At 34.9% G+C, this 17,039-nt stretch overlaps 1 protein-coding gene across 2 annotated transcripts; it reads right to left on the reverse strand.

Annotated features, from left to right (window-relative positions):
- Window positions 1–1,510: 1,510 nt before the first annotated feature.
- LOC107589389 (voltage-dependent calcium channel gamma-6 subunit-like) lies at window positions 1,511–8,592 on the reverse strand. Of its 2 annotated transcripts, none has more exons than XM_016277804.1 (5): window positions 8,520–8,592; window positions 5,868–6,654; window positions 5,694–5,768; window positions 2,909–3,046; window positions 1,511–2,009 (listed from the first exon to the last, which is right to left on the reverse strand). In XM_016277804.1, exons 2-5 carry the CDS (start codon window positions 6,265–6,267, stop codon window positions 1,789–1,791), a joined length of 834 nt encoding a protein of 277 aa, XP_016133290.1. In that variant the 5' UTR covers window positions 6,268–6,654; window positions 8,520–8,592; the 3' UTR covers window positions 1,511–1,788. The 2 variants fall into 2 exon arrangements, with proteins under 2 accessions (XP_016133290.1, XP_016133291.1); XM_016277805.1 differs by having other exon boundaries at window positions 8,455–8,558.
- Window positions 8,593–17,039: the final 8,447 nt, after the last annotated feature.

A 17,039-nucleotide genomic window follows, 5' to 3' on the forward strand; every position in this document is an offset into this window, starting at 1 on the left:
CCTGACAGAACTGATTATATTAATAACAGAACTACCAGAAAGACAGAAAACATTGCTTAAATGGGAAGAATTAGTCCCTTTGCAAAAAAAAAACACTGAAAGGCAAATTATCTGTTGAAAAATCCCAGTGTACATCATTGTGGTGCTGGAAGTCACTGCAGACTTGCAAAAATACTTTCATCAAAACATTATTTTGTTTAATAAAAAGGTCACATTAACAGGCTAAAAATAAATAAATAAAACGCTCAAAGTTTGACTTTTAATCCAGCGCCTTCCTAGTTCGGATTGTTGCATAATCTAGCCCAACTCAGTAGGAAACCTATTTCTGTCATGCACCAGAGGCAGCCAACAATGAAAGTTTCTCATTATTATGATCTGCTTTCCTCTAACACTTTCAATAACTGATTCTAGATCAGCATCAGTGTCAGCATTCACAATGGGAAGCCGCAGGAGCAGCAGCAGGAGCAGCAGCAGCAGCAGCAGCAGACGTTGGGGCTTTTAATTAATGCTTTTGATTTCAGTTCGTCTCTTGCTGTCATCAAGCGACCACCTCCAGATGAAGAGGGCTGGTCAGAAGCGGAGATGAATCAACTGGGCTTTTCACTGGTGCTGTCAGCTGCCAGAATAAAACCATGGATGAAACTCAAAACTAATGAAAAATTTTCATTAGAACTGGAAGCACCATCATGTAACTGAAGTTCCTTTTCAAAAACTAAACTGCCCTCTTTCTGAAAATTTGACAACATATTTCCACAGTTAAAACCAACACCTATCTTTTTCCAGAATATCAATTTCTCAGTATGTATACTTTTGCAAATCAGCCAGCACATTTGAATTTGTGTTCCTGTGAATAATCATCACTTTATTCGTCATTTATTTACAATGCTGCAGTTTTCTCCAAAAATAAATCAAATCAAATAAATTGAGTGATCATGTTGTTTTTCAAATATACAATTCCACACCGTTAATAAACAGTCAGTGTCGGACAGGAACAAAATAAATTCACTCATGTATCTCAAGTAGCTTTGTTATAGATTTCAAGTGGTTCTCTTATTTCCCCTAGTGACGAGACATGAAGCCTGTTTTCCACATCACAAAGGAGAAAAGATTCATATGTTTTTTGGATGTACTTTAGTGCCAAGACCAAATCAAAGCTTGAAAATGTCTGCATAAACATAAACATAAAAGCATAAATAAGCTTCATTTCTGTTACCTACAACTTCAATGGAAACCCAATGATGCCCATAATGACATTTATACCACAATTATATTTATGCCATAACTACAGTATGGATTCCAAAATTATAGTCCTAGATACTAAATATTATAAGTTTTCCTCAATTATACCTCAATAACAATCCTCATAAAAGGTTAAATATAACAGTATTCAGAACCTCAAGCTAAAGTCAACCAAAATATACAGCATCAAGTTTAACTAGGACATATCAGTTAAAAACATTAAAATAACAAAATGTATAGCTCAACCAATAGTTAAATATTGCACGAGTTTCCCAAAAAAGTGCTATTATGTTAAAGTTATGAGCTTATTATTTTAGGCATTCCATCCTAATAATACATGTACTCTATCAAAATGTCTGGCCCACTTCCTGTTACATTCCCAACAGCATCCTCTCTAGTGCCATCTTTTGCACAGTATAATCACATTGCCAACCATTGGTTTTATATATATACCCAGATTCACCAGGATGTACTGTTGTTGTCTGTTCCACTTTATCAAGAGGATTCCGTGCAAATCTGAATGAGAAGTGCACTTCAGCCCCCACACCACTAGATGTCACTGTTTTTCTTAGGTAAGCACTTTTGCCAAGGACTGTATGGAAGAGCAAGGACCAAGAACAAGACCCCGGCGACAATGACCAGAGCCCCAGCACAGCCCACACACGTCACTGACCATGACATTTCATGATGTAGAGGTATGGATTGGTCACTTGCTAAGAAAGACAGCACTGATTGGTGGAAGACTATGAGGCAGAGGAAGATTAAGACACCTGTGGAGAGACAGAGAGGAAAAAAAGAATACCATCAGATGTATACAAATTTATGTTGCTTGGCTTTTATTAGCAATATGGAATTAAGGGAATTGTCTTTTCTGAATGACCCTGCAGCATTTGTGTTAGCATACATTGTTTGGCTAGTTCTGCTTTTGAAAAAATAAAAAAATAAAATCTCGGCCTTAATGTTATTACTCCAAATTTATATATTTTTTTGTAACTTTGTGAAATTTCCTAGAAATTTCTACACCGTTTTTTTTTTTACATGTGTTTAGCATAAATGACTGTGATAGGAGTGAAACAACTCTGAAATATGTATTTTAAAGAAACAGACAACCCATAATAATATTAAAATCCGTGTATACACTAATGTTCAATGCTCGTGGTCAGTATGAGGCTTTTTTATTATTATTATTAACCTTTTTCAGCAATGATGTATTAAATAGATCAAAAGTGACATAGTAAAGATGTTTATAATGCTAAAAAAAAATCAAAAGCTAAACAAATGCTGTACTTTAGAAATGAAATGCGTCATGGTTTCCACAAAAAATATTAAGCCTAATAAACTGTTTTAACACTGATAATAAGAAATGTTTCTTGAGAAGCAAATGAATGATTTCTGAAGCACCATGTGACACTGAAGATAACTAATAAATTACATTTTAAAATATATATTTTAATTTTAACAATGTTACAATATTGCTGTTTAACTGTATTTCTGATCAAATAAATGCAGCCCTGGTGAGCATATGACACTTCTTACCGACACCAGACTTTTAAACAGTAGTGTATGAAGATTCCAAAGAATGAACTTAGTCCCTTTGGATAAAAGCATCATGTAAAATGCATTTGTAATATTTAGTTTAGAGGTGTTAGCCAATGGCATATAATGTTACCTGACAGTATGAAGCAAACTGCGGCTGGCTTCAAGAAGAACTGAACACCTTTGCTTACTGCCATGATAACGCAGATAGCTCCCATCACCATCAGGAAAAGACTAATGATAGCAAACATGGCCGACGCTACTGTCAAATCTGATGGGAGAAGAGGAGTCTTAACAAACAGCAGTAATATGATGGCATAATGCACACATACTGAGCTGAATTAACATTTAGAACATGCTTTGCTTTAAAGGTACACTCTGTAAGGCTTGGTTTACATTTTCTTCTTTGTTCCAGTTTTCTTAGACTTTATATTGACATGGATGCATAAATATTTATTAATTTCTGTGACTTCATACTTCTTTTTGTCTTTAAACTGTATTTAGTAATAAATATTTTTTTTCAGATTCAATACCAACTTTGTGTTGTTGTTGTTTTTAGGCGGTTTGCCATCATGAATGGGCCATTGAATGTGTTTCTGTGGCTGTCAATTTCAAGATACTCGTGTGCAGTAAGAGTACATCATTTTATTGACATTTCTTAAAAGTGAAAATCATTAACCTTTTAATTAGTACAGTATTACTGAGTGCACCTTTAAATATGTTTATACTGGTAATGTTCTTCAGAAAATGTTCTTACAATTTACAATAATGTTCCATTAGTTGAGAATGTAGAGCAATACATTTGTTACAGTATTTATTCATAATAGTTAATAAAAAATACAACTGTTCATTGTTAGTTCATGTTAGCTCAGGTCCATTAAATGATATTAACAGATACAACTTTTAATAATGTATTAGTAAATATTGGAATGATCACTTCAGAAATTAAATGTTTACATATATTTTTCATTGTTGGTTCATGTTAGGTAATGTTAACAAATAGAACCTTACTGTAAAATGTTACCGAAAACTGGTACAAAACTGGTGCAAAATACCTCAAGAATCTTTCTCTGTAGGAAATGTAATGTTTCATTTCTTCATTTATTGAAATATGTTCCATACCACCCTCATATTTTCTTAAAACTACAACGTAAAATGTGGTTGCCGGAATTTTACTGTAAAAAATACAGTAGCAACGTTTTAGGTTTTACGGTTTTAACTTAAATTTACAGTTCAATACCGTAATTTCAATAACTGATATCATGTTAATATACCAACCTATTGAAGTACTGAAATTAGTTTTGTACCTTTGTAATACACTGATAAACACCAAATGCAGGTGGTGATGAGAAAGTCACATGATGAACCAAAGCCCATCACAAGCAGCTTTTAAATAATAACAAATATAGAAGGTGCACAGTGTCATTCCCACAAACACTAAACACCATCATGGTAACACACTTGAAACTGAAATAATGCAATAAATATTCATTTAGCAACATTAGGTGTAACACACAACCCTAATATAAAAAAAACTGATAAGAAAAAACTAAGAAGAAACATAGTTATTTAAAAAAAAAAAACATCAAATTGGAAATGTAACGCAGGGAATTCTGGGAATGTCAATTTACGCTTATTCACTGTAAATTATATGATCTTTTTCACTTCCAAAAATGGTATACTACCGTACAATTACATGTAATGTCCAATACAGTTTTTCACCGCATATAGTAGGGGAATTAACTGTTAACCATTTAACAGGCTTTTACTGTAGCATTTTTACAGTCTTTTACCGTTAAATTCACGGCCATTTTTTACATGGATATATATATCTATATATCTCTTAGGGAATTATATTGCGCCACAAACACTTTTGAAGACATTTTGAACAGAGTCAATCACTGATTTCATTTTAGAGTTTTAAAGCAAACTTTAAAAAACCTTACAGGGGTTTGGCTCTTTTTAAGTATTTCAACTTGTTACTTGCCATGAAAATAGTAACATTAGCATAACAACTTCAGTAACATTAAATCTCCAATCAACCAATAATTTCTTCATTTTATTTTATTTCCATCATATTTCAACATCACGTGTCCCACCAGAGACAGTAATATATTGGATCACTGTTACACCACAATAAAGAATGCATATCACTCTGTTCCACGGGCAGCTTTGGGGCTCTCTGATCACCGTTTAGTTCATCTAATACCGACCTACCGGCAGAAATTGAAATCAGCTAAACCTGTATTAAGGACCGTAAATAGATGGACTAATGAAGCAGAGCAGGATTTACAAGTTTGTTTTGACCTCACTGATTGGAGCGTTTTTGAAGCTGCTGCCACCGATCTGGATGAGCTCACAGAGACTGTAACATCTTATATCAGTTTCTGTGAAGACATGTACATTCTTACCAGGACTCATCTAACTTACAACAATGACAAACCATGGTTCACTGCAAAACTCAGACAGCTCCGTTAGGCCAAAGAAGATGCTCACAGGAAGGGGGATAATGTCTTGTATAAACAGGCTAAATACACACTGGAAAAGGAGATCAGAGTGGCAAAGAGGAATTATTCTGAAAAATTAAGGATTCAATTCTCTTCCACTGACTCCTCTAGACTCTTCCAGTGTGGAAAAGTCTAAAAGAAATCACCAATTACAAGACACCATCCCCGCAGCACTGCGGAGAATCAACAACTGGCAGACGATCTGAACGAGTTCTACTGCAGGTTTGAAAATCTGATTCTGATTCTGATATTATTATTCATGCTATTTGTTGCTGCTCATACACCATCTAGGCTACCTATCATGTTTTGGTGAAAAATGCATATATGGGGTCAGCACTCAGTGACGACACAAAGAAAGACACATTAGTGCTACGGATCTAAAGATAGAGAGGAGGATGTGGAATGACTCACCCTTTTCTGGCATTTTCTGAAATAGGACAATGTTCTCTCCAGTGGTGTAGAACTTAAAGAAGGTGCAATTGGATTCTATAATGGGATCCAAAAAATTGATGTTATCCTGACAGATTATTCAGAATTCTCCTGCTCCAGAGAAAAAAAAGAGAGAAAAAATTCAATAGCTCTTACCTCCATGTAAGTGCAAAGGCCCACAGATCTCCTGCTTTGGGTCCATATCTGATACCCAGAATGTCTTTGTACAGCATTTCCATAAGCCATAATGTGCCACCAGACAAGTCTGATTGTTGTAGAAGCTCTTGGATGGTTTAAGCTCCACCCAGAACTCTGTTCCCACCCCGAGCACAGTAAGCATGATGCTGGTTACAGCCATGAACAAAGTCAACTTGATTTTACCCTCTTGGCTTTCACTAACTCCAACTCCAGAACTGGAGTTCGTTCTGTTTCGGCGTTTACGTCCACCGCCTCGTGATCCCAAAAACCCTTCCAGCCCACCGGAAGGTTGGTGCACCCCAGCCGATGGATTCACCGTCCTTACCTCTTCATCCTGCACGATGAACGTGGACCACATGATTGATTTGTAGCTTCAGAGATCCAGACAAATTAATGAGAGGCTTATTTTGAAAGGACATTTAAGTCTTCTTAGATGTCTGAGGTCAAAATAATCAGATGGGAGGGCAAACAAAGACAGTTAGTGTTGGAGAAGTCTGAGTTAGATTGGTCCAGCTTGATTAATCTGGGCGAGTCTAATGTGTTTCTAATGTAGGCTTCGTCAGAAGAAGATGCGGTTGAGGATGTTAATAATGGAGGCGTTAAGGCCAGCTGAAGGATGCTGGGAGCTGTAGGACAGGGAAAGGCATTGCTCATTCATACAAAGAGTGCTGACACTGAATGCGAATACAGCTTGAAGATGTGAATGATGAGATGATTAAGTCAGGGGTTGGTCAGGTTGGTTACTCTAAAAAAAATCAAGAACATGATGAAACAGTGAATCAAACTTAAGCACAGTTTTATGGAGGAAAATGTTTAACATGAGTAGAATATCACCATATATGGGGAAATCGTGGGTAAATATAGGGGGAAATTGTGGCCTAATGGTTAGAGAGTCGGACTCGTAACCCAAAGGTTGTGTGTGTGTGTGTGTGTGTGTGTGTGTGTCTGTTCACTGCTGTGTGTGTGCACTTTGGATGGGTTAAATGCAGAGCACTAATTCCAAGTATGGGTCACCATACTTGGCCACATGTCACTTCACTTTTTCACTTATGCATATAAGTGAAAAAGTGCGTGTCTCAAGACGTATGTCATAATTCAGTTTATTGCAGCATCATAATTTGATCAATTGGGCCAGTAAATTTTGAAATCAGTCATTTGAATATAAGATATTTAAATGTTTTTGTTGATGTTGTTTTTGCACATTTTATAATGGTGTGGTGTCTTTAGAGTGTTACATGGATAGCATGGATTTTTTTTTTTTTTGAACACAGAGCATATTTTGAGATATGGATAGCCCCCCCCCCACCAAAAATAACACCAAAAGTGCCAAAGTTTTTCAAAATATCTTATTTTGTGTTTCATAAAATTGGCTATATACCTTCTGAACTACAGAATTGTAGTGTGTTTGCAATTATAGTCTTAATTTAATTGATTAACAGTGTCAGTAAAGACTTTTACATTGTTACAAAAATATTGTATTTCAAATCATTGCTATTTCTATGTATCTATATTCTATATAGATCTATATTATGTATATATAATCTGTTATTTATATTCTACATTACATATAGTCTATATTATTTATATTAATCCTGAAAATGAATGAATGAATAAATAAATAAGTACGTAAGTAAGTATCACAGCTTCCACAAAAACATTAAGCAGCACAAAAATTTCCAGCATTGATAATAATAAGACATTTTGAGCAGCAAATCAGCATATTAGAATGATTTCTGACAGATCATGTGACACTGAAGACTGGAGGAATGATGCTGAAAAATCAGCTTTGCCATCATAGGAATAAATTACATTTTAAAATATGAAACACACACACACACACACACACACAAAAACAGTGATTTTAAAGTAAAAATATAAAGTAATAATATTTCACAATAGTATGGTTTTTACTGTATTTTTGATATTTTTGAAATGCAGCCTTGGTGGGCATAAGAGGCTTCTTTCTTTCTATGCTAAGAGTCACATGTCACAACAAACCCCCATGATTTTGATTTCAAAGTAATGGTCTTACTGTAGCAGCACTCATGAAAAAAGTAAGCCATTAGTCTCATTTCTGATAATATCCAATAGTTTCAAAAGCTGTTTGGCACAGATTAATCAGAAAACAATGAGTTGTTTTCCTTTTAATAGTAACAATGTAACCAAGTAAAAACTTGAAACTTGTTTTAGTGACTATTTTTGTTATGCTGCGAAAAAGCTAGTTTGCTGGTATGGCAGAAACAGAGACTCTACAGTATATAGAGCATATTTCTAAAAAATATTTCATGCAGCACTTGATTGACTCATTAGCTTACCAGCCAAGATATAAACCACAGCATGTTTAAGGAATAACAGGACATGCTAATACTGCCAAACAGCACAGAGTATATAGTATATAGAGAAAAAAAGCATCAAACATGACTTGTTGTTCAGGCATACCATGTTGTACCTAGTATATTAGTAATAAAAAAGCACATAAGCTCCAGACTGACACAAATGAATGTTTTCTGCAACAAAAAAACAATATTATGACTTTTAATTGTACCTTAACAGTGCTGACAAAGCAGGTACTTTTACAGTGAATCACAAGAGCACAAAGAAGAAGCTGACCTGTCGAGTGTCGAATACGTGTAGGGGGTTTCTGTGAGATGGACAGAAAGCACGCAAGAGAGGGGTTTAAAGAGGGAGGACGTCGATATGGCACAGCGCTAGTATTTAGGGGTGGGGGTTGTATGCTTCTGAAAAAGATCACACCCATGTCCGGGCATGATGATATCAATTTTTTTTTTAGGGACGTTGGCACGGGGTCTGTTTCTGTCTGTCAATTGTTACTTCATGGCTGCTCTGCTGAGATTTCAATGTGTCTCCATGCCAGCATGATGTTTGTGTCTTCTTGCGTCGCTATGTGTGTGAGTACGCGCGTGAGCATTTCTTGATTCTATTTTAGAAAGCCACCTGTTAATGACATTAAAAATCATGGCACCAAGCCCACTCGAGAGCTGAGGTTCCAGGATGCGTGTGGATGGGTGTTCGTGAGGCTCATTCTGGGAAAATGAGGCCTGCAATTCTGAAGCTGTGTCAATGTCAGTATTTCAAGCGTAGTAATTTGCTTTAAATGTTGATTTACACTGCCTGCACAGCACAGCACAAAGGAGTATATCTTCCACAGTGCATAATTATATATAACAAAATATTGAACAGTCTTATTATTATTATTATTTCTGATGATTCAAGAAAAATTATATAAATTATAATAATAACAAATAAAAAAAATATTATTATTTAATTATTTAGACCTGTTTTTTACCTGTAAATTTGGGTTTATAAAACTGGACCTGAACACCAGATAAAACAGTGCAGGTCAAATGTATTTTATTTTATTTGAATAAATCTGTTGAAATTAATTTTATTGTTATAATTAATTTAATAAATCTATCTATCCATCGATCCATCCATTTATTTTATTTGTTGGGGAATTCATTGTGTAAATTGTTAAATTTGAGTTTATAAAATTGAATCTAAATTTGTCAAAACTAATTTTATTTAAATTTTACTAAAGCATCTCCAGATGGAAGTTTTTTTTTTAATTATTATTATTTAGACTTTTTGTTAGTGAATTATTTTGACAATTTGTTGGTGAATTAATTATATTGTTAAAACTGTGTGTTAGTAAATTGATTGTCAGACCGGCAACTTTTGCTAAAATAGTGTCAATTTTGATGTCTTAAAATCAGATGAAAATGGGAACAGGGAAATGGTTCTGGTTACCATGTATGCAAACAGACACGTCGCAATTCAAACGTTCTTGACAGCTAGTTAAGTAGGGTGGTTAAGGTAGCTATTTACAGATGTTATGTAAATATGAGTTATGTGGATTAGCCAAATGTAAAGTCCCCTTTTGATGTCACGGTGGAATGTCAAGTGAATTATGACCAATATACGTGTGCGAGGGGCGCCTGCTGTACAGTGTCCCACTGGGTTAAATATATTTACATTTATTCCTTTATGAGCATTTCACATATTCAAACAGCCAAGATTTGGCTTAGGCAGAACGAATACCTCAGTCACCAGCAGGGCCAGAGTGGAACTCATTTTCAGCCCTGAGTTTCACGCCTTAGATTTTTAAAAAACATTTTACTGCCATTTTCAGTGCCACCTTTGCGCTTTCTATCATCCATTTTTCATCTATTATTTTTTGCTCGCATATACAACAACTGACTTTTTTTTGTTTTGTTTTTTGAGCTAGGTGCCGCTGTCAGGGGAGTCAAAAGATAATTACGTCATCATTAGGGTTGCCAATTAACTTCAGAAATGGAAAATAAGGGACAATTGTGATTCTTTCTCTTTTATTCTTTAAGAAAATAGTGTTTATTCTTGTAGAAAATAAGTGTTTGTTTTTTAAGAAAATAAGGGACGCTCCAAATATTTGTACTGTACCATAATGTATGTCTGCCTGCAGGCAAATAGTTCTCAGAAATAATCACAATTGTTTTGCTTAACCTATTTATGTGTATTATTCAAAAAATAATTTTATTGTCATACAAAAAATGTCATCGGCCTGAGTAAATTGTAGTATATAGAATTGTGACTTCACAAGTGTAGTAATTTAGGAGGTGAAAATACTGTGAAATTACAAATGGCTTGAAATTTGAAAGCGTAACAACTGAAGGTCTATGAAATGTCAGTCAATAAAGCATTTTAAACAATGGCATTTAAAGTTTTTAACTAAAAAAATCATTGCAACCATATAGCCTTTGAATGAATGAAAATGCATATTTTTCAATTAAAGAAAACTTAGAGAGTGTGGGCTGCTTCTGGTGCTTGGATTTGTAGCGTACTTCAATAATGAGGTCCAAGAATACACTAGAAGTTCATATTTTTTTAATGTATTTTTTTTCTCTCTATCTCTATTTAACTGCATTACAATGAAAGACATCTTTTATTGTAATAAAAGCTCCCGCTATAGCTGTGAAGCGGGAGCCGGCAGAGGATTCCGCTTGGTCTTAAAGGGGTCAAATGATGCGATTTCACATTTTCCTTTCTCTTTAGAGTGTTATAAGCTCTTGGTGCACAAAGAAGATCTGTAAAGTTGCAAAGACTAAAGTCTCAAATCCAAAGACATATTCTTTATAAAAGTTAAGAGGCAGCCACGCCTACCTAAAACGGCTCATTCTAACACGCCCCCACATATCTACGTCACAATGTGGGAAGATTTGCATAACGCCGCCCAAATGTTCACGTAAAGAAAGAAGGCGTAACTTTTATTCTCGCTGTAGTATTGTTGTTGCTGCCGCCATGTCATGAAGGCGCTGTGTGTTTCGTTGTGATGCGTTTCAGAAAGGCGGGGGCATAGAGGAGAAACAATAATGTACAGTATGTGGAAAATAATGTGTTTTTTTAACCTTAAACCACATAAACACATTTCATTACACCAAATAATGTTCTTTTTAGCAACAACATCATATGACCCCTTTGAAGCCTTCCTCAAATGGCTACTTCACAAATAAAACAATGATTTAAGCAAAAATAATGATTAATTATCAATTGAGAATTTGTTATTGATATGGTCTGGTGAAAATAATAATATGGGCTGCGAGAAAATTATAAATAAAAAGAGTGGTGCTGCTATGAGTGCAGGCAGTTTAGGGACAGCATCACTGATCTATATATAATATCTATTATAGATCAGTGGAGAGCATCCATATTTCAACCCCAGTGGCATGACAACACCGCGGCCCTCGCGGCCAAATAAAAAACAGACTGGCCCACCGGGAATCCTCCCGGTGCTACCGATTAGCCAATCCGGGCCTGGTCACCAGTCTTTCTTTCAATACAGTGACGGTAAATGGCAGTCATCTTTTGAAGAAAGAACGTCAAGCGAGTTTGTAACGACGTCAGGGTGAGTAAAAGATGACAGGTGAATTATTGTTCATTTGTGCTGTTGAGATGATTGCAGCTTCAACATGGTTGCAATCCAATCTGTATTCAGTCCATTCAATTGATCTATGATGTACTGACATGGGTGGTGCTCATTTGTATTATGTAGCCTTATCAGACCGACAAGAAAGGAGAGCCAGCGAGAAAGAGACAGACACTGTGCTGCAGTCTTATGTGCTCAGCATGGCGATGGCTCTGATTTGTGCACTCACTAACCTCTATGGAACCAGTTGCAGTACAAACACTGTCCAGTAGACCAGACAGCGGTGCCTCAACACGTCTCCAGAAATCCAATCAGCCTATTAAACAGGGTATAATATAACATCTGACTATTTTTATAATGTCTGTCAGTGTCAGGAAATTAATCCCCTATAACAGGGGTCGCAAACTCAAATTAGTTTTGTGCCACAAGCCAGCTGGTTTCTATTGGGGGCAACAAACACAAGTGCTTAACAAGCCTGAAATGTAACTGTATATGCATTACTGATCAACAGTTTGTGGTCAGTAAGATTTTTTATTTAGTTGATTATTTATTTTTATTAAAGAAAGAAAACGCAATAAATTGATTCAAAATGACAGAAAAGACATTTATAATATTACAAAAGATTCCTATTCCAAATATGTCATTCTATTGAACATTCTGTTCATCAAAGAATCCTGAAAGATTTATAATTGTTTTCTCAAACATATCAAGCAGCAGAACTGTTTTCAACACTGATAATAAACAATAATTTTGCTGTATTACTGTAGGCTATTTCTGATTAAACAAATATAGCCTTGGTGAGCATTAGAGACTTAAAAAAAGGAATATCTTACCGACTTTTAGTGTAGTTACAGACCCAGTTTTTTTTTCCAGTCAGCTTTCTCATATTTTACTTATGTCTAGTGGACTGCTGTACATGTGCAATTATGCATGAGATTATATGACTTGAAAACTGCTATTTTCTCCCTTGTAGATGACCAGAAGCATCAGCTGAACTAAAGGTAGCCTATTAGTTCGATGCAAGTAGTAAAATACATAGCAGTCTGACACCTTACATATTATATAATATATTTGTGTATACAATCCTTTTATTTCAGATGAGAAGGTAGAATAATGGGATTGGAGTAGCTGTAAATGTCAAAAAATGAAGAAAGGGCTATTGTCAACTGCAGGTCCATTACAATGCTCTGTTTATAATGAATGTAGTTGTAATGTATAATGTAGTTTTGTCGGATCACAACATTTGATGTAATCAAACTTTTTTGCCTCACATTTGTCATTAAATACTGTTCAGTGAGGGTAATTTTGTCTTATCAACTATTTCCTGTGACAGTTGACTAGTTTTGGATTGGCATTTGACAAGAAATGAAAGAAAACAATGATGCACTCTTGTTGAATGTTTTATTAGATTTTGAGGAAGATATATATTTTTTTTAAATGGTGAGGCATGTGTCTACTTGGCTGTTCATTCTGATCCAATGGACTCACATTTCCTCCTTTCTCTTTCCTCTTTTCTTTTCCAATGGACTCTTTTCACAAAATATGATTTTTGCATTCCTATCTGCTCAGATATCAAAGGGAAAAATCCACTATAGCCTTTTACAAAGGAAGAAAAAATACTGAGAGATTAATTTGGTCAGAAGAGCAAAACTTGTGCGCTTTTTGGGGTTCTCAGAAGCAGCTCTTGTCATAGTTTGGTAAACTTCTGTAGGGGTGAACAGAAACTACAATGATTATACTTTTTGTGTTCCTTTTAGATCCAGTACCAAAAGAAAAAAAATCAACAATGGTGTTTCTGTGACTTTCCAAAAGAGGAAAAAAAATATAGAGAGATTTATTATGTTGTAACCTGTTATAAACACCCACAGCAGCATTAACCAGTTTTCTGTAAATTAACGCAAACTTAATAAAACGCACACTATTTTTAAAAAGTGAACATATAAAAAACTTGAATATATTTATGATATTAACAGTTGGGGAAATGCCTCATCACAAAAAGGGTCCAGAAAAAAAACATTTACACATTTAACTACAGTAATAGCCTAATTTAAGAAAGAAAGAAAAAAAAAAATATATATATATATATATAAACTTTATGATGCTAATAACTGTAGAAATGTGTTATGAAAAGGGTTTATTCATTTAAGTCACCTGGATTTTTGTCTTACAGTAATTTTGTTACTTATTTTGACATTAGTGCATTTTCAAATATTCTTTTGTGATTGTGAAAATGTAATACAATTCCATTTTCTATTCCAGTGTGAACTCAAAAGGAACTGTGTTCTTCACTTTTCACTCACTTCATAAACTCAGCATTGATCAGCCATTGTGGATAGAGGGTAAAAAGGTTAATTTCCCACCCGGCCCATAATGCCTCACTGCCTTCGAAGTGTGTGCGTGTGAGCATTAAGCTTTGTCCTGACGCACAGGAGAGAAAGAGATATAGAGATTACTCCCAATGGAGCTTCACACAATGAAAATCTCTGTTGTCCGTGCTGCTGCCCAGTCATTCTCAGTCATGTATTTCCTCTCCATACTCTTCTCCTAAACAACACTACAGTACACATAGCGATTGATTAATGGTAGCAGCCAAGAGTCAAGCGGAGAGTCGCTGTAGCGCTTACCAAACAGAGGTGAGTGACTTACGGAGTAATCAGTGCAGAAGCTGTTAATTAAGGATCAATTACATCTGTAAGTGGATGATTACACAACACCAGCAGCGGAAGACATTCACTTGATCCTGAACCTACCATAGGCAGCCGTTCACTCAGAAATCAGGATGTTTTGCTAGAGAAACAATACCAAATATTATACAACCATAAAAAATATAGGTTCTTTATTGACAGTTAGGGTTCCACGAAGGAGCTTTAACATATAAGATACAACTATTTGAAAATCTGGAATCTGAGGGTGCAAAAAAATCTAAATATTGAGAAAATCGCCTTTAAAGCTGTCCAGATGAAGACCTTAGCAATGCATATTACTAATCAAAAATTAAGTTTTAATATATTTACGTCAGGAAATTTACAAAATATCTTCATAGAATATGATCTTTACTTAATATCATAATGATTTTTGCCATAAAAGAAAAATCTATAATTTTGACCCATACATACCCATGCTACTTAAGACTGGTTTTGTGGTCCAGCCAGGGTCACATATAATATATAACATATATAATTATTTTTAATATAATAAGCCATATTGTTGTGAAAAACAATGGTTGAAAGTTGAAACTTGATCGATTTGTTTCTTGATGGATTGAATTACTTATAGATTATTGTTTTGTTTTTATAATCTGTTTGGACTCTCATTCTGATGGCACCCATTGATGGCAGAGGATCCAAGAATCTCCAAATCTTGAAGAAACAAACTCATTTACATCTTGGATGGCCCAAGGGTGGGTACATTTTAAGCAAATTTTAATTGTTGGGTGAACTATTTAAAATATATATATAAATATATGTGTGTGTGTCTGACACTAATCTATAGCTTGTGGTCAATTCAGACTGTGGTTGTAAAAAAGTTTTTTTTTCTTATATATATTTTATCTCATTTAATATACGTTTAAATAAAGGCTCATACATTCACTATATAATCTTAATAAATTGTAGTTTCTTTTTATTTTGCAATAGAGCAATCAACAATCAGATATTTTGGCAACAAGCCTTCTTCAGTGAATCATCTCATTTAATATAAAACACTATTTTGTTTTTTTGCAAATTTATTTGTGAAGCTGCACTCACTGATATTCAGCAAATTGTCCAGATGTGAAGAGCTTGTCAAGGGTTTGGGCTCAGTTCAGCAAAGCATTTGGCTTCCAAGACTCCTCACTCACAACACAAGCCCCATTGCCCGTGATTGTATTTTCACACCATTAATGCAGGTATCTTGTCATATCTTGAATGAAAAATAGTTTAATGCTGTAAAAATGTGTCTGTAATGCATTTGTGTCAATTAATCACAATTAATTCAAAGTCAGACATCAGATTCAGCTCTTGCTGTCATTGCCATATGATACCCCTTTAGATGTTGTATTTCCCAGAGTGCATTTGGCAAAGCTGCAGACTCCTCCCAGCCTAACAGCAGGTCCTTTACTTTAGGTCAGGAGTGCCTACGAGGAGGATGTTGGCAGACCGGCTTTCAGAAATTAACACATGGGATTCTGTCCTATATAGCAAGTTTACTCTTCATCAAAGTGTGAAAGGTACTCGCTCATCCAATTTAAAGTAGTGCACCAAGCCCTTATGTCCAAAGTTAAGATTGAAAACACTCAGGAACTAGCCCTCCATGTTCGTGGTGTAAATGTGCAGATACCTTACTTGGACAGGCCCCAATCTGGAGCATTATTGGCGATCTGTAGGCTATTTGAGACGGTCTCAGCAGTCTTTGAGCACAGATTAGAAGCAGATCCTCTGGTAATGTTGTTTGGGGTTACCTACAGGAGTTTGGCATGGTTTTTGCATTAATTATTGCTTAAAATAACTAATTGATTATTCAAAATTGGACTTAGTTTTATTAGATCCTCATTTAGTTTCTGTATATATTAAAATCAGTTTTCAAAATGAATAAAAAATATTTAAAAATATCTCTTAAGCATCAAATCAGCATATTAGAATGATTTCTGAAGGATTATATGACACTGAAGATGGAGTAATGGCATAAATAATGCCATTAATAATTAATAAATTACATTTTAAAGTATACACAAATACACTAAATTCATTTTTAATTGTAATAATATTCACAATATTACTGCTAAAATAAATGCAGTCTTGATTCATCCCATTAAAATATATAATCTTGAACATTTGTCAGAAGTAGCATACAAAAAAAACTGAAAGACAGCACTGTTTAACCATTATTATTTACCTTTTGTCTAAAAAATCCTAGTGCTATTAGTTACCTCAGTCTTCCAGTTCATCTGTTTGTATTCGTCTATCTGTATTTCACTTTCTCTCCCTCTTTAGGCCAACTGGCATCGGTTGTGTGCGTGAATAGCTTTAGGACTGATGCCCATTATATCATGGAAGGTTAGGGCTGCCAGCTGTCCCTTTTACATTCAAGTACCATTGTTTCAAATTACAGATTACAGTGAAAAATGCAAATATTGAAATGAAGAGTCATTTCCTAAAAGAAACCAAAAGTGACCCGTATATCCTTCTGCTGAAGTTGGTACCTCTATGGTTGTGCCAGCAGGTTTGTTCACA

This window comes from Sinocyclocheilus grahami, unplaced genomic scaffold (assembly GCF_001515645.1).
Source record: "Sinocyclocheilus grahami isolate Dianchi unplaced genomic scaffold, SAMN03320097.WGS_v1.1 scaffold116.1, whole genome shotgun sequence".
Lineage (NCBI taxonomy): Eukaryota > Metazoa > Chordata > Actinopteri > Cypriniformes > Cyprinidae > Sinocyclocheilus > Sinocyclocheilus grahami.